The following is a 23359-nucleotide window of genomic DNA, read 5'->3' as shown; positions in this document are numbered from 1 at the left end:
TGTGTAGAGCATGCATGGCGTGTTTAGTTGGATCGTTTTAGATTTGAAATCTCAATTGATCTCTACCATTTGGTCAAACTTCAAAAATCCATACATATGATTATTCCACATCTCTCCCCTATTCGAGTGATGACATTGAGTCGTAGCAACGTAAAAATTGATTCTGACCAAATTGGAACTTTTAAAATTGTAGGTAAAAATTGCTATACTAATTTAAGAATAGGGTTGATTTGAAGAAATTGAAAATTTAGAGTGAAAATTGAGAAAATTAATTTTACTTAAAAATCATGCCTATTTCATCATCACTCCTTTGGTATTTTATCAACATTCTCCTTTGGTATGCTGTTAACATTTCTTACAAACACATTTAATTTCTTAATCAAATAAGTTTTTAAAAATTATTATTTTTAGTTTTCAAAATTTAACTTAGATTATGACAACAGTTTAAAAAGTAGGTGACAAAACAAAGCAACAAAATTTTAAAAGTAAAATTCATAAGCTTAATTTTTTAAATCAGAAAACAGAAAACAAAATAATTAGTTTCAAATGGCTCGGATTTCTATGTTTTATGAAATTATAATAGTAGCCAGGAATAAAATGTAAAAGAAAAGTAATTATGCAGAAACAAATTATAGCCTCAGAGCAATGAGCTGTGTAAATGAAACAAGAACAGAGAACTTACTGCTATTTCATTCAACTATATATATTGAAAGATCACAGAATACAAATCTATACAGACCTAGTTTCAACTAACCAATATGAATTATACCCTTCTCTCTATTATGTCTGCCCCCCTCACCAAAAAATAAAATAGAAAAAGACAAAAAGGACCTGAAAGAAACATAAAAGTGGAGCCAAAAAGGGATTCATGTTACAAAAAGGAATTGCTAAAGTTAGAATCTGTTAGAAGAATTGGACTTACGGAGGCTGCAATAGCAGCACAAAATATAGATAGAATGGAAGAATGAAGCTGTTCGTCACTTCCCTAGCTTGCTATCTCTGTTGAGCTCTTCCCAGCTTATCTCTTGAGCGCATTCTCCACATACTGTACTGCAGCCAACTTTTGTCCCTTGACTTCTTAGTGTCAGCAAGTGGGAAAGATTAGTACATTTACGAGTAATGAATCGGTTCCTTGCCCTTGATTGTGCCAGATTGATAGTCTCGGGTGCAGGATGAGCGACATTTGACGTGGTTAGCTTTTGCTCGGACGTTAAATCACCTGGCGAAACTTTCTGCACTTCCTCCCATCCCAATGATTTTCTGTACACTTCCCATGCCATGTCTTGCTCCTCCTTTGATAGCTTTTCATCTTCATTCTCTTGCAGTAATGTTTCGTGCTCGTGGTAGTTAGCAACCCACCTGAATAAAGAGAGGCCATCAGAACTATAGCACATGGAATTTGGTGAAACCTGAATTCCCATACTAGAAATATTAAGGATGCAAACCACAAAATCATGCGAGATTTTCATTCCATTTTGTACTAAGAACGATAGGAAACTTTGTCATTTTGGAAGAAAGGAAAATAATCGGAGTATAAAATCATAGTCTGAATGCTCCTGGTTTTGTATACTGTGGAAGGCCTTACTCTAGTTATTTTGGGGGTAACCTCCACCTGAGCCCTTAGGCTGTCATTGTTCTCCTTTTTTGATTGTTTCTTCTTAAAAAATAATAATAATCTTATGATTTTATAATTTCTTATTAGTTGGTTATAGAAGTTTGGTTATTACTTATTTTCTTAGTGATTGGTTTTTTTGGTTGGTGGGCTAACATCCTCCAGGGTTAATTTTATTGTATTTGAAAGACTCTTCAATAATTACTTTTGTAGAGTACTATTGGAGTTCAGTCTCTCTTACATTCTAGGTTGCATCAGAGAGTGTAGAATTAAATAGACAAAATAGAAGCGACCCAATTTCATGGTTCTAATAGTGGAGGATTATAAACCACTCTAAGTTGGTCTAGTACTATTATAACAAATGAAAAAAGTAAAAATAATTTTATAGGAATAAGTTCAAATTCCATAGTTGCCACCCACCTAGAAAATAAAATCCTTCGAATTTCTTGATAACCCCAAATGTTGCAAGGTCAAACGACTATCCTATTAGATCAATCAAGGTGCGTGTAAGTTGATCTAGATATTAAAAAATAACATAACAATAATGGTGATCAATTTGAAAGCAGATTATGAATGATCAATTTCAATGTTGCACCAAAAAGATCTGCATTTAGTTTTCATAGTCTTAAGGATCATTAGTACTCCCACCTCCGGGTAAGTTTGTAATTATAACTTCCTCTTAAGGTTCCCTTACAAACAAGAGAATAATTTGTCTGATGTTCCAATTATGTACCATTTTTATAACAATAGATGATTAATATGTTCAAAGAATTTACCTCGGATGGTGTTGGCCAAGTAAACTTTCCATTAACTTGTCAGATGAGCAACTTCCATGGGAAAGAGGCCCTTTCTGCTTGAGCACATTTCCATGATGCCCAGTTGTAGTCGGGTGAGGTGCATGGCCATTTCCTTGGTCCAACTCGGTGGAAGCCTCAGGGTTCTCATCATCACCAAATTCAAAAAGATGCAACATTTCCTCCCGAGAAATAGTCCGGTATACCTGTTGGCGATCGACAACTCTTGCCGCCAGTCCCTCCTTTGTTACCTATCAAACTTAATTTTCATCAAATTCAAGTCCGTAAAAGAATTTCATTGAAATGTAAGTAAATTCTTTACCATACCTGACGCTTGTAAATTTTTTCTTCCATTGTTCCATGTGCCAAAAATCTGTAAGCAAACACAGGTTTTGTTTGGCCATATCTGCAAGATTAAAAAAAAAGTTCATATAAGTCATGTATTATATTAAACAATAAAACTTTTTGGAGACCACCGTCAAATGCAGCTTCAAAGTAAAATTGGAAATATGAGAGTGAAATGTGAAAAGAAAGATAATTTCTTATTGATGATACAAAACTCACATAGAATGCTCATGCTTTTATAGAAACAATAATGAATTTTCTTTAAGATCTAGCTTAAATTGAAAAACTTCAAAGCACATTAATTGTAGATGTTTAATAATAAGGAATTTAAAAAGCAAAAACATAAATGAAAAATAACTTAAAATTAAATATTTAATTAAGGAAAACACTCAAATCTCACTCTTTGAGATTTGCTGTCATCCAACTTGAGGCATAAAGATGCAAATTGTTTATATGATAGACCTCGTGTGAGAATGTCAACAAGTTGTGCAGAGCTACAATAAATGAGCTTGGTCTGACCTTTCTATGCCTCACTCGATTTAAAGAAACTTGACTTTGATGTGTTTTCTTCTAGAGGAAATAGCATTTTAGACTCGTTAAAAAGAAAAATTTTATAGGTTTCTTCGGTTAAGTCCCAAATCACCTAGAATGCAAAGCTAGATCACTTGATTTGCAAGTTGCAACTAATGCAGCTGAAATACATCCAACTTCGATGATAGATTGAGCCACAACATCTTGTTTCGAGTTTCAAGGGAAAATTCAAGTGTCAAGAGAAAAGAAATATAGCTGACAAAACTGTTAGAATTATCGATATAACTAGCCCAACCACAATCAACATATCCAATCTAAGTCACAAATTCAAACTAGATTCCGTAATCAGAAGTACCCTTTTGAGTTTCAGGACTTCGCTAGGAAAATTCATATATCTTGAGAGCATACTTGCAGCAAATACAAAGCCTGACTTAGATGCAACCAATTTACCAAATAAAGGAGGCTCCCGACCAAACTTTGACAAATTGTGGAACTAGAGAGTTTCTCGCCATCATGCCTCAGAGACTTTTAAATTTGATCATTTGATGTTGAAGAAATGGAAACGACTTTATATGTATCCATCTTAAACTCCTTCCAAATTTCTTCGCATACTTTCTTTGAGTAGTGAAATACCATTTTTTCTTGATGAATCTCCATGCCAAGAAAATAATGCATGGAACCTAAATTTGATACCTCAAACATCTCCCTATACATGAATGAGTTTTTTCTGGTGTGAATGAAGGATTACAATTTTTAGAGGCTAATTTCATCTGGCTTTAGCAAAATTTTGCAATATGATAAAATTTTCATTTCGTGGCTCACTATTACTTTTTACAGCAAGGGGATTTGGTGTCGGAGTTGGCAAGTTGGGTTACAGAAGAATTAAGAGAAACATTGGATCACTTTTGCTGAAAATGTAAGTTCCGGAAGGGAAAAATTATCCGTGGAAGTATTGAACTTTTCAAACTTGGGTACTTTTTTCCTTCAATAACCCCCAGGCCACAAAAATGGTTTCATGAATCTACCTTCGTTTGTAAGAATTCTACAACAAATTAGTGTTTTGATGAGCTCGTGACATCTATTTTTAGGAGTATTTTTACATCCTAAGAAGTGACATTCTGCAGAAAATCACCAGAATAGTACCCGGCAAAAAATGCCCAAGTTCCTCATGGCATGCTCTCTTGCGTAATAAATAAAATTATATACCCAAGTCTGACATGGCCATTGAATTTCCAGAAATAATTGTATTATTGAGTAAGAGGTGGAACAAGAATAAGATAAATATACTACCTCCAAGCACGATAAATAGCCTGAAGATCATAAGTTGGATTCCAAGAACCATCCACTATGACGACGCGATTAGCAGAATGAAGATTGATGCCCAATGATCCAGCTCTAGTAGATATCAGGGTACATTTTACCCTCTTATTTAAAGGCTCATTAAACCTTTCAACAATCTTCTGTCTTTCGGAACCCTCAGTTCTTCCATCAAGCCTGACAATTAAGGTTTAACTTTTTTGGGTTGAGGGTATAATAAAATAAGAAATTCCCAAATTTTGAAATGAGAAGCAGAAAGTGAGCAAACATAATACTATTGCGTACCTATACCAATCTTTACCCTTCTTCCAAAATTTTCCTCCCTTTCCTCGTCTGGGCAATCTTGAAAGGTAGAATTCAATTAGGTCAAGCGTAGGAATGCTCTGGCTGAATACCAATGCCTTATCACCCAATTCAGAGCACATGGTTAAGATCTCCAGTAGCAAAACCATCTTGCCACTGTAATCGAGCTCCTTGTAACTATTTGCATGAAGCAGGCCATTCCACCAATCCTAAAATAAATAAAAGGGCATTGCGAAACCTTGTATGAGAGTTTTAATTTGACTAGTCTGCACATCATGACATAAATGTTGTATATCAAATTGATAAATTGCAAATAAGAATAAGGAGCAACAGAGCTGCGTTCATCTCCAGTGACCAAAAAACAATCTAACAGAACTCTTCGTGGGGAAATTTGAAACGTAAGATGAAAAATAGATAGCAAATTGTAACACATACCTTAATGAAGAAGCCACTAACAAACTTATCCTGATGATTTCCATTGGCATTCGCTGGCTTCTCTGTTAAGCAAAGAAATATCGAAACAATCATTACGTTATTACACATACAGAGACACTTAAAGCATGGCAACGATGAATAAAATAACTGTTAAAAAAAAAAAGGTTCAGCAAGAGGGAAATAAAAATATGAAAAATAAAAGAAAAATTCATATATTTTAAACAAGGCATTCATTTTTTTAAATAATTTATACCTGCTGCAATTATGGACTAATTCTACTCAAAATAACCAACAGAAACAGTGAATTTCTCCATTGTGTCATCTGCATCCTACTTGTTTCTTATGTTCTGTTGATTCTTGCTCTATGCTGGTGATATGAGGATAATATTTTCAGCCTTCATCTGGATCTGGATCTTGTGGATAGAGAGGAACTCCAGAATTTTCAAGGAAAAGGAGCATACCCACCAACTTTTGATCAACACTATATCTTTTTGGCTTCATCTTGGTGCAAGCTTGTAAATCCTTTCAATAGTTACAGTTTAAATTCTCTCATATCCAACTGGAGAAGTTTTTTGTAACTTCATTGGATAGGATTTGTTCTTTTAAAAATTTCATGAAATTTGTTTCCTATCCAAAAGAAAAGAAAAAGAAAAAGAAAAATCATGGTGTCATCTGCCTTCTAAAATTTAAAAATACAAGAATGCTGGGTTGTAAACTAAGTGCTTTGGCCGATTCATCACTACAGAGATATTTGTTTGGTTGAGCCTGCCTTCTACAAAAGGGAGATTGTTTAAAGTTGCTGGGCGAATACTTCAAGTTTTTTGGCCTCTTACAAGGCGTTCCAGGATGCAGTTTTTGTAGCTTGGTGGGAGAGGTTTCTTTATGTGCTAACTTTAAACTAGCTGTAGTTGGTACAAAATAGGGAGCTTAGTTGTACAAGTACTTCAAACTTGGACCATAAACATGAACAAATCAACTATAATTCTTTATCTTCTGAGTTTTAACTTTTAAACCAAACCAATCACTCAAGTTCTTTGGTCCCAATTAAAACTCTAAACATATGATCACTTCTTACCGATTTGTTGAGAATGATTTTGATCTACTACATTTTCAAGCTCTTTTCAATTTTTATATCTTCTGGGTCTGTTGCGTTGTTTTGCTTCTAGTTGTTTTGCTTTACTATTTTTCCTCACTCCCGTTTGGAGTTTGTTTCCTTGAACTCTTTGTTTATTTTCATTCATCAACGAAAATTTTCGTTTCTTGTTGAAAAAAAGAAAATGAAGGAAGGCAATTTGAAAATGATCGAGGAACATTGCCTCAATGGCCAAAACCCAAGAATCCCTTAAATACGATACAAAATAGATCTTATTCTATGGTTCATGATCAAAGGTTACTCAATGAACAATATGAACCAAATTCTGAAGGGGGGTGGATCCTTAGCTCACAATAAATAAAGGAGGATTTATCAATCACATAGTTTAAGCACCTAGAATATAACACACTTGGGGTTTTCTATATCGAAATGCTCAAAGATTTCCCAATCAGGCAAGGTCACTTTAGGGCAAGGAAATCATCTATGATGAACATGATGAGTATTGTTAAGATATCCAATAAGTGAATTAAATTCATCTTAAACATGAATAAACCACCAATGAACTTGGTGGTTTATTCATGTTTAATAAAATATTAGAGCAGGAGGGGACCTTTTCGATGAATTAGATTTAGAGTGTTGGTGATTGTATTCTCTCCTTGTTAAGGTTCTCTCAGTTACAGTATCAACTAAAAAGATTTTAGTCTAGTTGCCTTGGTGTCAATACATCAAGTTTATATTTTCCATAAATTTTTTTATTTGTAGAATAGCACATAAAGTCAACACTGATATCTTTATCCATAGTGGCCAATGCTTTCTTTTTGTCTCTAATAGTATACCCTTTTTTTACCATGCATAAAGAATAGAGTTTTTTAGACAAAAAGGATCCTTTGTTGTCGAATAGCACATAAAGTTAGCACTGTTATCTTGATCCATGGAATTTTAGACGTATGAAGGATCCTCGCTAGTGCATTCTGTCTCTAATAGCATACCCTTTTTTTACCATGAATATACAGCCCATTCAAACACTTACAAGACCATCACAGGAAGTCACCTCCATTAAGTCAAATAATGTAACTAGAGCACGTGTTGGGATGATAAGTTGGTTTTCCATGAATTTCATCAAGGTTTGGTTAAAATGATACCACAAACATGGTGACAAGAACGAACAAGAAATATAGCAGAAGAACAAACAAATGTATGGATTTCAAACTAAAGAATCAATAATGTACTTACCTCGAATAAATAGACCTGAATGAATTAAAAATGGAACCAAAAACCTACCTAATGGTCAAACAGCTGGACGAGACAAATGGTTGAAGGGATGAAAAGACCTCAAACAAACAGACAAGGAAATATCACTGAATAAAGGTGTGCCTTAAAAAAAGAAGGGGCTAGGAAGTTCCCCCTACAGGTCCTAATATTATACCAAGAAGGTTTTTGTTAAAATATAGTGATATTACTTTCTCTATTAGAGAATAATTCCATGGTCCCCTTAAAAGTAGAGAATAAACCTGACTCCAACTAAAAGAAATTAGATTTGACAGCTACTTCCCCCTAATATACAAGATTGACTACTATTATTTACAATCACCAGAAAATAAATAATACAGAAAGATCCAACATCTGACGAAATATACCTCCAATGCCAATATTAGAATCCATGTTTTCATCACTAGAGCTGTCATCTGCAAGAAAATTTTCAACAGCATCTTCACGCTTCACATAATATTTGTCTTCTTTTGACAATTGCAGGATTCCAGGATGGTTCCAAATCTATAATTGACAAGAAAAACATAATAACATAATTTGTGCAGTGACAAAGGGAAAGAATATGTTCTAATGAATTGGATATATTGAAATGAGAAATAGCTTGATTATTATGGCAAACGCAGTTAAAGCTATACTTTAAGAAATTTGGTTGGAAAGAAACCAAAGAATCTTCGAAGAGAAGAGAAGGGATTGACTTGACCGTTTTGAATTAACTAAGTTCAAAGCATCTCGATGGTGTTTGATTTCTCATCTTTTGAAGGACTACCCTGTTAGCACTATTTGTTCTTCATGGGAAGCTTTTGTTCTTAGATAGTTTTACTGTTTTTTTATTTTTCTCATTTCCATAGGAGTTTGTATCTTTTGAACACTTTTTTAATTTTTCATTAATCAATAAAAAGTTTGTTTCTTGTTGAAAAATATATATATATTAAAATGAGAAATAGCCAGTGACAAGTTTGTTAATAAATTAAGAAAATATATTTGTTTTAGGAACATGAGAAAAAAAAAAAACAATAGAATGTCTTTGGTAATTTTTTTTTCTTTTTTGGTGGATTGGAAACAATTTCATTGATGGTATATGAAATTATACAAAAGGATTAAAACCTACTTCTCTTGTAAGAGAATTCAAACTATAGTTTTTAAAAGGAGAGACATTTTTACACCAAGATAATGCCAAAAAAGAGAGATTCTACCACATGTTGAGAAGAGTTTTCTTTGTCATTGAAGAGTCCAGAGTTCCTAAATTGACCAAATAAAGGCTCTGTTGAGGTGTTGCCATAGGGTTGTGATGTAACTATCAGTAACTACTTTAGTTAGCTTTGAGTTAGTTAGTTAGTTACATAGTTAAGTTATTAGTTCTTCCCATATCCCTAGGATATTTCCTATAAATAGCTGATCATTTGTAACTTTTCCTACACTTGAATACAATCCTAGTTTTTTCTCTAAATTGCCTACACCAATTTGGTATCAGAGCAACCAACGTCCTTGGGTAATTGTCCATGGCGAGAAGAAAGAATGCTCCGGTAAGTGGAGACTCTTCACTCGGTGACAAAGAAGCGGAACCAACCACCGCTCTCTCTCCACGGTCATCAACCATTCGCTTGCTGATGGTTGAAGGAGCTGTTGAAAATTTACAGCACAATGTGGTTGAGATTAAACAAATCTTGAACGTTTTAGTAGACAAGATTGATGGCCTGCAGATACAACAAGAACAACCAAGAAAAAAGAATGGCAAGGAGGTTCAAGAACAGGGGATGGCTTTGGATTGCGATGCACAACACCAAGTGCCAAGAATGCCGAAAGATCCTGTTCCTTTTAAAGAACCTCATCCTGCTCTTCGTCAACATTCGGAATTAGCCCACAATCCGAACCAAGAACCTTATCCCAGAACCTTTTGTAACCATCAAGAATCATACTATGCCCTTCCACCATATCAAGAAAGACAGCAAGAAAAGTGTGTGCGTCGTCGGTTTGTTCAAGGCCCTCGCCGACAACAATTCCCTGTAGATTCATCGAGTGATGAGGAGGATATGCCGTTGTGGGATGACCGGAGACAGCAGCTGTACAACCCCTATCAACCCCGCGAAACCAGTGAATACAAGATGAAAGTTGATCTTCCTCCGTTTGATGGCAGGTTAGATATCGAAGGCTTTCTTGAATGGATCAAGAATGTAGAAAGCTTTTTTGAATACATGTCGACTCCGGACAACAAGAAGGTAAAGTTAGTGGCGCTAAAATTGAAAGGAGGGGCTTCCGCTTGGTGGGAACAATTGGACACCAACAGGCGACGTTTTGGGAAGGTGCCTATCCGTGCTTGGGAGAAGATGAAGAAGCTCATGCGTGCCAGGTTTTTACCCATCAATTTTGAGCAAATCTTATACAATCAATACCAAAATTGTAAACAGGGCACACGATCAATAGCATACTACACCGAGGAATTCCATAGGTTGGGAGCAAGAACCAATCTTGGAGAGCCCGATCAATACCAAGTAGCTCGTTTTATTAGTGGTCTTCGGGCTGACATCAAAGAAAAACTTCAGCTCCAACCAATTGGATATCTTGCTGAGGCCATTGCCACGGCCATAACCGTGGAGGAACAACAAGCTAATCGATTTAAGGTACAATATCAACGAAGGACACTGGGAGACGTTCCAAGTGGTTCTTCAGAAAAAGGTACATTCTCCCTTGATAAAACCACCCCCGGTTCTGCCTCCACTTCCAAAGGTAAAGGATCTGAGGATACAAAACCTACTGACCAACCTATCAAGAAGACATCCAATGTCTACAATAGACCCACATTGGGAAAATGTTTTCGCTGTGGGCAAGTGGGCCATTTATCCAATGAATGTCCACAGCGTAAAATGGTTAACTTTGTGGAAGATGACCAAGATTTGGGTGAGTCTTGTGGCCATGACTCCGATGGAGATATTGCCTACCTGGAACCCGATGAAGGAGACCAACTTTCTTGTGTGTTGGAAAGAATTTTACTTACCCCTAAGATACAACCTACGCCACAACGACACTCCTTATTCCGCACGCGATGTACTGTCAATGGTAAGGTTTGTACTATTATCATTGACAGTGGCAGTACTGAAAATGTCGTTTCAAGTAAGTTGGTTTCAAGCTTAAACCTCAAAGTTTCCCCCCACCCCACGCCATACAAGATCAGTTGGATCCGAAAGGGTGGTGAGGCCCTTGTTAATACCCTATGTACTATTCCATTATCCATTGGGACAAGCTACAAGGATCAAATTATGTGACGTCCTCGATATGGATGTTTGTCACATCCTTTTGGGACGTCCTTGGCCATTTGATACTCAGGTCATCCATAGGGGTCGTGAAAACACATATGAATTTACATGGATGGGGAAAACAGTGGTTCTACTCCCTCTAACCAGCCCTACAAATTCAAAACATGTGGACAAAGGCAATCTTTTCCACATTTGCAATGCAAAACAACTTCTGTTTCAACAATCTGCTCCTATTTTAAGCTTAATAATAAAAAGCTTTGATAGTTCCGATACTATTACTACCTCTACCATACCACCGGAGGTTGACCAACTCTTATCCACCTTTCCTGACCTCCTTAATCCACCAGAGTCTTTACCTCCAATGAGGGACATTCAACACCACATTGATCTCATTCCAGGTGCCACATTACCCAACTTGCCACATTATCGCATGAGTCCAAATGAATACAAAATTTTACATGACCAAGTGGCAGAATTGTTAGCCAAAGGCCATATTAAACCTAGCTTAAGCCCTTGTGCTGTCCCAGCACTCCTTACGCCCAAAAAAGATGGATCTTGGCGAATGTGTGTGGATAGCCGGGCTATCAACAAGATTACTATCAAATACCGGTTTCCTATCCCTCGCATCATTGATCTCCTTGACCAATTAGGGGGTGCCAACTTCTTTTCTAAAGTGGATCTCCGCAGTGGATACCACCAAATCAGAATTCGTCCAGGAGACGAATGGAAAACAGCTTTCAAAACAAACGAAGGGCTATTCGAATGGTTAGTCATGTCATTTGGTTTATCCAACGCACCAAGCACTTTCATGCGCCTAATGCATCAGGTACTTCTTCCTTTTTTTACACAAATTCATAGTTGTCTACTTTGATGACATCTTAGTCTATAGTAAAACAAGAAGTGACCACATTACACACTTGGACACTCTATTTTCAGCCCTACACCACAATAAACTGGTCATAAATATCAAAAAATGCCTTTTTCTAGTCTCAGAAATCTCTTTCCTAGGGTTTATAATTAGTCAGCAGGGATTAAAAATGGATCCAGCCAAAATTAAGGCTATTGCTGATTGGCCTGAACCGAATTCCATAAAAGGTATCCAATGCTTCCTCAGATTAGCTTCTTTTTACAGAAAATTCATTAAGGACTTTAGCACTCTCGCGCGCCCCCTCACTGATTGCCTAAAAAAGGGCAACTTCCAGTGGTCTCAAGCTCAGAAGCAGAGTTTCCTACATTTGAAACAGAAATTAACAAACAGCCCCGTTTTGAAACTGCCAGATTTCACCCAACCCTTTGAGGTAGCCGTAGACGCTTCTGGGGTTGGTATTGGAGCTGTTTTATCCCAAAATCAACATCCGATTGAGTACTTTAGTGAGAAATTAAGCCCCTCTCGCCAAAATTGGAGTACATACGAGCAAGAATTATATGCCCTGGTTCGAGCACTTAAACAATGGGAGCACTACTTGCTTAGCCACAAATTTATCTTATTTACTGACCATTTCTCTTTAAAGTTCCTTCACACACAGAAATCTATCAGCCGCATGCACGCTAGATGGCTGTCCTTTTTGCAACGGTTTGATTTTGTTATCAAACACAAGGATGGTACCCTTAATAAGGCAGCCGATGCCCTTAGTAGGAAACATTCTCTTCTCACGATTTTACAAAGTGAAGTTACTGCTTTTTCGGCCTTATCTACAACTTACCAAACTGATCCAGATTTCGAAAAAATATGGACTCATTGTCAGCAACACAAACATACAGGGGAATTTCATATCCTAGATGGGTATCTCTTTAAGGGGGATCAACTTTCTATCCCTAATACATCCCTAAGAGAAGCCCTGATTAAAAACCTACATGCGGGAGGTTTGGCCGGTCACTTTGGTCGAGACAAAACACTAACCCTTGTGGGAGCACGCTTCTTTTGGCCTCAACTACGAAAAGACGTCTTTAGCTATGTCTCCAAGTGTTTCATTTGTCAAACTAATAAGGGGACAAAACAGAACACTGGCCTTTACATACCTTTACCTACACCAAAAAATATTTGGGAAGATCTATTTATGGACTTTGTCCTTGGATTACCCCTCACACAACGAGGTTATGATTCAGTGTTAGTGGTTGTAGACCGATTCAGCAAAATGGCCCATTTTTTTGGCATGTAAGAAAACATCAGATGCCATATATGTGGCAAATTTATTCTTTAGGGAAATCGTCCGCTTACATGGCATACCAAAGACCATAGTGTCAGATAGGGACGTCAAGTTCCTTAGTCACTTTTGGAAGACACTTTGGCGCAAATTCGATACTTCACTCAAATACAGCACAACAAACCATCCACAAACGGATGGTCAAACGGAAGTAACAAACCGGACTCTCGGCAATCTCATACGCTGTATTTGCAGTGATAGACCAAAGCAATGGGATCTGGGCCTAGCACAAGCGGAATTTGCTTTCAACCACATGCAAAACCGGACCACAGGGAAGTCCCCTTTTGAAGTAGTTTATACTAGTCTCCCAAAACTAACAGTAGACCTCGCTAATATTCCTCTTTATGTTGATTTCAGTTTGGAAGCTGAACAAATGGCCTAACGAATACAACAATTACATGAAGAAGTTCGCCAACATATTGAAACAACAAATGCAAAGTACAAGCAAAAGGCAGACAAAAAGAGGTGCGACCAAGAGTTCAAAGAAGGAGATTTGGTCATGATACACTTGACTAAAGGAAGGCTGCCTTCTGGTACAGCACACAAGTTACAGAAGAAAAAATGGGGACCTTTTGAGATATTACAAAAGTACGGCCCAAATGCTTACAAAATCCAGCTACCTCCAAACTTCAATATTAGTCCAATCTTCAATGTGGCAGACATATATCCATACGCAGCACCAGATTCTTTTACATTGGCTTCTTAACTCGAGGTCGAGTTTTTTTTAGAGGGAGGGAAAATTGATGTAACTATCAGTAACTACTTTAGTTAGCTTTGAGTTAGTTAGTTAGTTACATAGTTAAGTTATTAGTTCTTCCCATTTCCCTAGGATATTTCCTATAAATAGCTGGTCATTTGTAACTTTTCCTACACTTGAATACAATCCTAGTTTTCTCTCTAAATTGCCTACACCAGGTTGCCTTTTCTTACTTGAAGGGGTGATGAAGGATAATTAAAGCTAACCAGTCTCTCAAGTTGTTTGTTATGACTACCTTCCATCCAAAGATAGATAAAAGATACTTCCAAATCGCTGTAGAGAAAGGGCAATCCATGAAAATATGGGCTTGTGATTCAGAATCTTCTTTGCACCAACAGCACCATAATGGAGAGATGGCCACCATGGACATCTCTTTTGCAGCTTATCAAAAATGTTTAGGCATGAGTGGCTGAACTCCCAGATTTAGAACTTTTATCCACAAATTTAACCTTTTTTGGATAAATGGCCTTCCAAATAGGTTTGTGTAGGCCATGGCAATCTAAAATTTGATAAAACCGTTTTTCATTACAATTTCTTAAAGCAGAGTGGATTTGGAGTACTAGAACTTACTTTTTTATGTTCTAGATGGACTCAATCCCTAAGTTTCTTTTTCTTTTATGAGTTTGGAAAAAAAAGTTGTCGTTAAAAAATTAAAATGAAAAAATAAATTATAATTTTATTGATATTCAGTATCTAATATTTAACATTTAAGTATCTAAGGTTTTCCAAACATTATGCTTTTCTTACACTAGTAGTTTAGTATGTGTACATGATACTTTTAAATTGTATTTTATATTATACTAAAACTAACTTTTTAAGAGTTTGACTATATGCCAAATTGACAAACAAATATTTGATAAAGGTATAAATAGATTTTATTTAATCGTATTATAATTAGTTATATTGGTATTATTTTATATTTAACTTTTAGATAAAAATGTATGAGAAAAATATGTTTTTTCCTTTAGTTCAACAGGGTTGGGTGAGGTGGGATTTGAACCTCTAGCTTTTAGAGAGAATATAGGTTCCTTGACAAATTGAGCTATTAGTAGGAAATCTTACATATATATTTTTTTCATTATTCTATTACTTTGAACCTCATGCACATGATTGATTGAATATCGAAAAAGTTAAATTCATATCAGAAATACTATTATCACAAAATAATTAATCATCAATAAAGACTAAGGACTTGATTTAATATCATTGAAATAATCAAACTTGAAACCTTGGTAGCAAATTGAAAACTAAAGCCCTCGAAACTGGGCTGCCCTTGGAGATCAATTTTAAAAAGTTTAAGCAATATCAAAATTTTGAAACTGCAAATACTTGTCTTACGTTGAAGCTAAAACATTTTTTTTTAAAAGAGAGAGAATTTCATTGGTGAATGAAATGACAAAAATGTAGAGGAAAATACTTACAAAAGACACTGCCAGCTATAACAATGGGCGGAGAGAACGTTTGCAGTAAACCAGCATAATATGGACACAAAACTAAGAATTCTTTCTTTTTTAATCAACATGAACATGAACTACTGTGAAAATATCAATCCTAATGGACCCCCCTCGCGGCTCGCACTTCTCTCATCAAAGTGCTAATCAACCTCTAAGGACAACAATCAAACAGAACCTACACAATGTGTACAAATGACTACACTTCTTTTAGTCCAGTGCAGCTATGCCCATGCCAAAATATATGCATGTAGAGTATAGATTAGCAGTCTTGAAAATGAGATAAAGGATATTATAAATATATACCTGGGCTAATGCTTGGTATCCAGCAAAAAAGCTTCTCTTCCTCAACTGTTCACTGGAATCCTTGCCATTATTAAATCCATGCACATCAAGAAATCTTTTGTATAACTTCCTCTGTAAGGGAGAAAGCTTAACGGATATCACAAAGACAGTTTTAGGTGGCAAGTCCTTCTTTACCACAGTCATGTCCATTCTTTGAACAAACCCTTTTAACTGTTCATATAGGATATGAGACCTCTGGTTCATTATTTTAACATCATCCAGAGTAGAATTAGTATGCTGCCCATTCTCTATAGGGTTCTGAAAGCTGCATAAGAGAGTGGTTAGAGAAATATGAAAGGACAAAAAGGTAGAAGAAGAGAAGATTGAAGGTGGGAGTCTTACCGGTTCCTAAACTCATGGCTACTTCCCAGGAAACCTTCTCTCACAAAATCGACCATCTGTCCCAATTATCATATCAACGAATAAAGAATATCATATATAAATATATAAGCTGCTGTAACTGTTTCGTATACTTACGCAATAATACTCCATGAGATTGTTTTGTAGTGGTGATCCAGTTAACGCAATCCTTCTCTGGCATTTCACTTGTTTCAAAGCCTGGGTTATATCAGCCTTGGTATTTTTAATCATGTGGGCCTCATCACAAACAAGTATATCTGGTCCATCCTGGCAGTTAGAAAGTAGCAAAAGTCATATCCATATGAAGTTAGCATTACTGGTACGAAATAATATTTTTCCTCCACGACAATATGTAATCGTATAGGGAACTCGAGTGTAAGGGTTGTTTTGATACAGAATCGCAAGTTCATTGCCTATTTCAGCCAAGTTTTGTCTGAAAGGTCACACTCAAGCCCATTTATGAGAGTTTTGTCCGTGTCTGACACTTGTTGGACACATAACTGACACTTGTTAGGCACAATAGACCTGTGTTGAATGCTAGTTGAACAAATTGTACACGAATCCAAACACTTGTGGGGCACATTGTCAAAGACTTGTTAAGAATAATGAAATTGAACACCATGAACATTTTGTGACTGAAATATATATTATTACTAAAGAATTATTGACTTTAAATTTCCTTTCAGTTAAGATGTTAAATTATTAAAAAAATCAAATTGGTCTAGATCTATCTCGAACATTTGACATAAAATATTGTAACATAAATGGATAAATACCCTAAAAAAACAAATTTTTAGCATGAGAATCATTGAAATGTATAAAAATAAAATATATCTGTAAAAATTGTATATATCTGCAGCTTTTACTTCTCATTGGTTTCAGAGTGGTCAAAGGTTCTTGTCTCATGTTCCAAGGAGTTTTTCTTCCTTTTTTTCCCTCATTGCCCTGGCATCTCTTATTTAATGAATGGGGTTCCTTTGGTTGTTTTGTCCTTAATTTTGAAGCATTTCTTTGATTAGTTGGGCCCATCCTCCACTTGCATCACGGTTTTCTCTACAAGCTTCTTTGGAAGACATCACGGATTTTCCTCTTCAAGTTTCCAAGGAAGACATTGTTTCATCCCTCAAATTCATCTTTAGTTTATCTCCCAATCAATTGGATGTTTATTTGTCCTTACTAAATTCCGTGCTTGTCAAACTTCTAAAAGAAAGGGTTGCCGGTTTAGAAGAGTACTCTAGAAGAAAGTTGGAGTTAAAAGCTGATCAGGATGCTGATCGGGATAGAGAGATCGCTGAAATTGGGGCCAAGCTTTTTAAAGACTTCAAAGACTTGTCCCGTGAAGATGCTTCTGATGATTAAGACCTTTAAAGTTTGTTTTTGGCTTCTTGTAATTAGGAGGCTCATTCTGATAGTAGTTATTATGGTCTTTATGTCACTATTCTTCTTGTTTTATCGAGTTGTATCTCCTTCTTGCATTCTTCTTTCTCTTTTCTTTATTTTGTTTTCTTCACTCCCATTGGGAGTTTTTTTTTAGCAATTTTGTTTCTTTTCATTAATTAATGAGAAGTTCATATTTTATTCAAAAACAATCGTATTTTATTATAACTGTATTCTTGTCATGTTTGTATGAGGGATGTTCATCGGCTGGTTGATGTCAATTTTCGCACAAACCCGACACCGAAAACCGACCATTCGATTTCAGTCGGTTGAAAACTTATGTTTTTCTTACCTTTTGTACAAACCGACCAATCAACCGACAATTCGGTCAGTCGTTATCAGTTTTTGGTAGATGCTAGAGGAAGAGTCAAGTTGTTGCTAAAGGAGAATCGGAGAGGACGGAAAAAAGGGAAAACAAAAGTGTGGATATCAAATAGCCACGTGAGTGAGAGAAATAGGAGTGTAAAAAAAAACAATAGAAAATAGGATTCACATGAATCACATGAATGCAGTGGGCTGAATGCAATGGGCGCTGATTCCTGAAGTTTTTTTCCTTTATCAAATCAGCCGATCGGTTTGCTTTAGTATTGTATGGCCCAACCGACCGACTAGTCGGTTTCTTACAAGGAAAAACTGACTCCGACCGATTCATTTTTTAAACCGACTGACTGATGTCGGTTTAGTTGATTTTGGTTAGTCAAATTGGTTTTTCGAGTGTGCTTGATCACCCCTAGTTTGTATCATAGATTTTTAGAATTTACATGTCATATTTGTGTTTCTTAGTAAGACGGAGTTTGTGGCAATTGTGTTGTCCATCAAATAATTGATCCATTATGTTTTCATTAGGAAGTTTGTGATTCGAACAGAACAAAAATCACTAAACTACTTGCTATAATAGTGAGTCATTTAGCCTGAGTATATAGAACGGCCCAAATATGATTTTGAGATTCAATATCATTCAGGTCTGAAAAATAAGGCAAAAAGCTATCCAGATGACCATTATTAATTAGTTTATCAACACCAATGGTCCCTAACCTCGTTGATGCCCAACTAGTGATTGAGCAAGTGTACAAGAATCCCAACTTGATCAAAATTAAAAACGACCTTCTCATGGATTGGGTGGCTACCTAAGGTATTCCTACATCAAGGAAGGTTCTTGGGCATGGTATATTAGTTCTTTCCTTGTTCTTCACCACTAATACTTACAACTCAACATACATTCCATGACACAGCAGTGGGAGATCATTCACGATTCTTGTGGACCTATAAGAGGTCGACTGGAGAATTGCATTGGCAAGGGATGAAAAAAGATCTAAAGAAGTATGTGCTGGAGTGTGCAGTCTACCAACAAAACAAAACCTTATCCCTATGCCGTACTGTTTTCTAACTCCATTACCTATTTTAGGGAGAATTTGGATGATATCACCATGGAAGGGTTGCCTAAGTCCAATGGATTTGACACCATATTTGTGATCATTGATGGCTACATAAATATGCACAATTTATTTCTCTTAGCCAAACATTCAAGGTCATGCTAATGGAAGCTGCATTTGTGAAAGATATGGTTCAACTCCATGGGTTCCCAAGACACATTTCTAATAGTGATAATGTGTTTGTTAGTCAATTTTGGATTGAGTTGTTTCAAATTGTGGAAGAGCACTATCTATTACCCACGGGCAAATGGTTAAATGGATAATCCACGGTATTTAATAAATGTTTATAGACATATTTGAGATGTTTTGCAATGAGAAACAACAAAGTTTTGCATAACGCAACTTTCCAGTTTCCAGTCCTCTCGCACCCCACTTTTTCGGCTTGTTTATGTTAGACCACCATCTTGACTAGCTCATTATGCGAAAACTCTAAATTCTACTCTCAATCAGATATTTTAAGAGCAGGATCAGGCATGTAAAGTCTTTAAATTACAATTGGGTCATGCACAAACACGGATGGAAAAAACCAATAGATCATCATCGAAGGGACATATTTGAAATCCAATAGATCAATATCCCCAGTGTGTTTAAGTTCACTGTCAAAACACTAATGGCCTATTTGAAATCCAGGCCATATGGACAGCAATCACTAGCTCCAAATCTTAATGAGAAATTAGTGCCCAAATACTCGATACCTACAAAGCTCTACAAATGAATTGGTAACATGGCCAACAAATTGGACCTTCCACCAAAATCTTGTTTTTCATGTGTTTGGGCGGGTCTTCGCAATCCAACATGGATAATTTCAATGTGCATACTTCAATTGAGGTTGGTGAAGTAGGAATTAGTGAGGGGTTTAATGAGTTTAGGTTGGATGTTGCAAATGCTCCGAAGAACGGTCAACTAATGCCAGAAAGGGAGATCATGCAGATACCTTGCAATAAAGAAAATCCTTTTGGTGAAAAAGAGTGTGTGCTTTAGTTGTAGAGACATCATTCTAGATTGATATAAGAAATCAAATGTTCAAAATGAAAGGCTCCTGAGGAGGGTGTGGTCATTCAGAACCCAACTTTCTAACCAAGTTTGTTTGTTCGTCTCTTTTTCTTCTTTTTTTTAAATAAGAAAAGGCACTTTTAACTAAGAGGAATTGAAAAGTACAAAGGACCATGTAGTTACATGAAAGCTCTCCAGTCAATAAAGTGGAGAAATTGTAATTACAGAAGTATTTTGCTTTAGCCCACAACACCATCAAATGAAGGACACCCTCCCAAAGTTGGTCAAGAGAAGATTCTTCATATATGAAGATTCACTTATTGCATACAAACCAAAGGACCCAACAAAAAGCAGTAAAAGCAAGCAGCCAATTTTGGAACAATTATAATCAAGTATAGTGACTAATTATCATTTGTCCAATTATTCATTTCTATTGCAACTATCTATAACTAGCCTTTACATCAACTTGACGTTAAGTTTGGAACAACCTTGTCTACATAGAGCAACCTCCTAGTTTTGTTATTCACACGAAGTATGGTAAAGTCTGTTGTCTTTGCAAGCAAAGCAAGGTCTATAAGCTTGGTCTCCAAAATTTAACGAGATAATTGAAAAATCTAAGATAAAGAAGAAAAGTCTGACTAATCTATTTTCTATACAGCCTTAGAGTGACATTATTCTGGTTATTCACGTGGAACAATTGTCATTACTAGGAGCAACATGTTAAGTATTCCATCTCCCAAAACCTTTATTCATAGTCAACTTCATACAAAATTTTTAGGGGTATTAAGGTATCTCTTAGGCATCAAGGTGTTAACGAGTAAGGATTCTTTTACTAAAGAAAAGTATGAGAACAAAAAAATTGGAAGCAACATATCAGAAAAAATGGTGCCTGATCAAGGGGGTAATGGTAGTACTTTCCCTCATCAATGAATATGTGCATTGGACGTTGACCCGGAGTGGACATCACGCAAAGTTTAACTTTGTAACAAGTGCAAAGTTCTAGTTATCTCAATTGCCAGGACATTTTAAAGTAGACAGATGAGGCAAAATGTCAACATTGTTTCTTTTCATAGTAATTTAATCAATTTTTCCAAGATTTTCAGCAATTATATAGTTTTTACCAACTAGACAAGGCATGTAATAATATAACAATTAGTTAGTAAATTCTCCCGCCTAAAACAAGTGGTACGACATCCAACAGGTAAGATCATCATAATTTAGTAAAATAAATTTCAAAAAGAAGTAAGAAGACATTTTAAAGGTAAAATATAGTCACCTGCAATGCATGATAAATTTCTTTAGCCATGTGTCGGTCCTTGACATGTTTACCAAGTGATAGATTCCGGAAAGCACTATAACCAATTAAAAAGACACCACCCTTAGCTCTCCACTTTGCAAGCAACTCTGCCCTTCTCTCCCTGGCAAGTAAGAAAAGGCATCAACAATAAAAAAGAGATAAAGTCAACCAAAATCCTATGAATATATTTCAATTTTCTTTCATTTCCCATATTAACATGGTAAAATTTACATATAATATTTAAATAACTTACAAATGTAAAACTAAACCAATTATTTTAACTACGGGTGCAGAACACAACCGAAAAAACTGACAAAACCGAATTGAGCATAGCCGATTTTGCAGTTCAGTTATTTTTTCGGTTTAGTTCGGTTTATTAAATTTCTAAAACTTAAATATGCGGTTTGGTTACAATTTCCCATGTGACTTTTGATGCTGACCATGGTGAGCAATACCCCTCACAGATCACGCCTACCCTTCCCCTCCCCAAGTAAAATTTTTTTATTTTGTTAAATTAATTTTTTTACTTTCGTTATTCATGTTAGGGTTTCTTCTCTTAGTCTTCACTCTTTACATGTTTTTTTTAACAAGAAACGAGACTTGAGATGAAAAGAAGAAGGATACAATTCCCAAAAAGGGGAGAAAAGTGAAAACTAAAAAACAAATTAACAACCAAACAAGAAAAAGGAGTGATAAATCTCCCAATTCATACAAAAATCTAATAGTGAAAACTTGATAAGAAAGACACTCCAAAAGAGTCTTAAAAGCTTCCTTCAGGCTGAAACAAGATCAGAGATGACTACTACACATTGATAATGAATCAAGGCTCCTAAAGATGCAACAAAATCCAACAAACCATCCAAAAACCATCACATAACACCGTCTTCATCCAAATCGCTTTCAGAAATCAACTCCTTGTATTTGGTGTTAACTTCAGCAATCTCCTTCTCATACTTAGTTGGATCTCCAACTTTCTTTTAGCTACTTCAATACACAAAGCCATTTCTTTGTTGATCTTTTCCAAATCCAAATTCAGTACAACTATCCATGCATTGAGATCTTTCTCCAACTTTCTTTTAGCTACTTCTATACGCAAAGCCATTTCTTTGTTGATCTTTTCCAAATCCAAATTCAGTACAACTATCCATGCATTGAGATCTTTCTCCAACTTTCTTTTGGCTACTTCTATACACAGCCATTTCTTTGTTGATCTTTTCCAAATCCTGATTCAGTACAACTATCCATGCATTGAGATCTAAAATAATTTCTCCTGAAGGCTTGATGATGTGGGCATGAGATGTAGCAGGAGAGACCCCATTGTAGCTTGCAAAGCAAGAAGAATGAGATGGAGAAGAATAGGCACCATTGTAGCTTGCTAAGGAAGAGGAAGATGAGTGAGAATCCCTGTGAAAAATGCTAAAAGTTACAAGTCCCACTGGCTGCTAGGAGTGTTCATCGGTTGGGTTGGATTGAGTTTTGTAACATTTTAGACTCAACCAAAATCCCAAACGATCCTCGTTAAATTACTAATCTAATCTAAACAGACCCATAAAAACTGGATTGGGGTGGTTCGGCTCTATCGTCTTTCAAAACTCACACCCTGGCTGCTAGGGGTGTTCATCGGTTGGGTTTGATTGAGTTTTGTAATATTTTAAACTCAACCCAAACAAATCCATAAAAGCTGGATCGGGGTGGTTTGGCTCTATCGTGTCTCAAAACTCACACCTCATAGGTATAAGGTAGTTTTTTTTAATAAGGTACCAAGCTTTCTTTGGAGACAGAGTTGATAAAATAAAAAGCGTATACGAAAAAATAGCCCCAGCAAGAGGAGTCAAACTAGGCCAAAAGGGGCTTCAATCTAACAAAACAAGACCTAATAGATAATTACAAAAGTCCTTAACCACCAAGGCCCAAAGCGAAACATGAAATCTCGAATCTAACGAGAGACCAAACTACATTGAAAACAAATAAACCCGCTACAAATAGCTTTCCATAGATTTCTAGAAGTGCCTTTCGTACTTACTCACAATAACTTTATGCCATAAAGTCAAACTCCTGAGAGAAACGCCATAACCACTTAGCAAACACTGCCTCATTACGCACCCTAACATTGTCAATGCTTAAATGATGTA

At 36.1% G+C, this 23359-nt stretch overlaps 1 protein-coding gene across 2 annotated transcripts in view; it reads right to left on the bottom strand.

Annotated features, from left to right (window-relative positions):
* Window positions 1-659: 659 nt before the first annotated feature.
* Window positions 660-23359, bottom strand: part of ATRX (P-loop containing nucleoside triphosphate hydrolases superfamily protein) — a 53825-nt gene continuing 31125 nt past the window's right edge. For both annotated transcript variants that reach the window (XM_088127863.1, XM_088127864.1), the window contains 11 exons: window positions 21207-21348; window positions 16185-16334; window positions 16050-16105; window positions 15669-15972; window positions 8068-8203; window positions 5338-5399; window positions 4885-5111; window positions 4573-4776; window positions 2734-2812; window positions 2389-2657; window positions 660-1359 (listed from right to left, as the gene is read on the bottom strand). In XM_088127863.1, the coding sequence (XP_087983989.1) occupies window positions 978-1359; window positions 2389-2657; window positions 2734-2812; window positions 4573-4776; window positions 4885-5111; window positions 5338-5399; window positions 8068-8203; window positions 15669-15972; window positions 16050-16105; window positions 16185-16334; window positions 21207-21348 (2011 nt within the window). In that variant the 3' untranslated portion in view covers window positions 660-977. The remainder of the gene's footprint in view (window positions 1360-2388; window positions 2658-2733; window positions 2813-4572; window positions 4777-4884; window positions 5112-5337; window positions 5400-8067; window positions 8204-15668; window positions 15973-16049; window positions 16106-16184; window positions 16335-21206; window positions 21349-23359) is intronic.

The sequence above is a fragment of the Momordica charantia genome (assembly GCF_013281855.1).
Source record: "Momordica charantia cultivar OHB3-1 chromosome 8 unlocalized genomic scaffold, Mcharantia_2.0 BLBB01000008.1, whole genome shotgun sequence".
Classification (NCBI taxonomy): Eukaryota; Viridiplantae; Streptophyta; class Magnoliopsida; order Cucurbitales; family Cucurbitaceae; genus Momordica; species Momordica charantia.
This window is presented reverse-complemented; position numbering and strand designations above follow the sequence as displayed.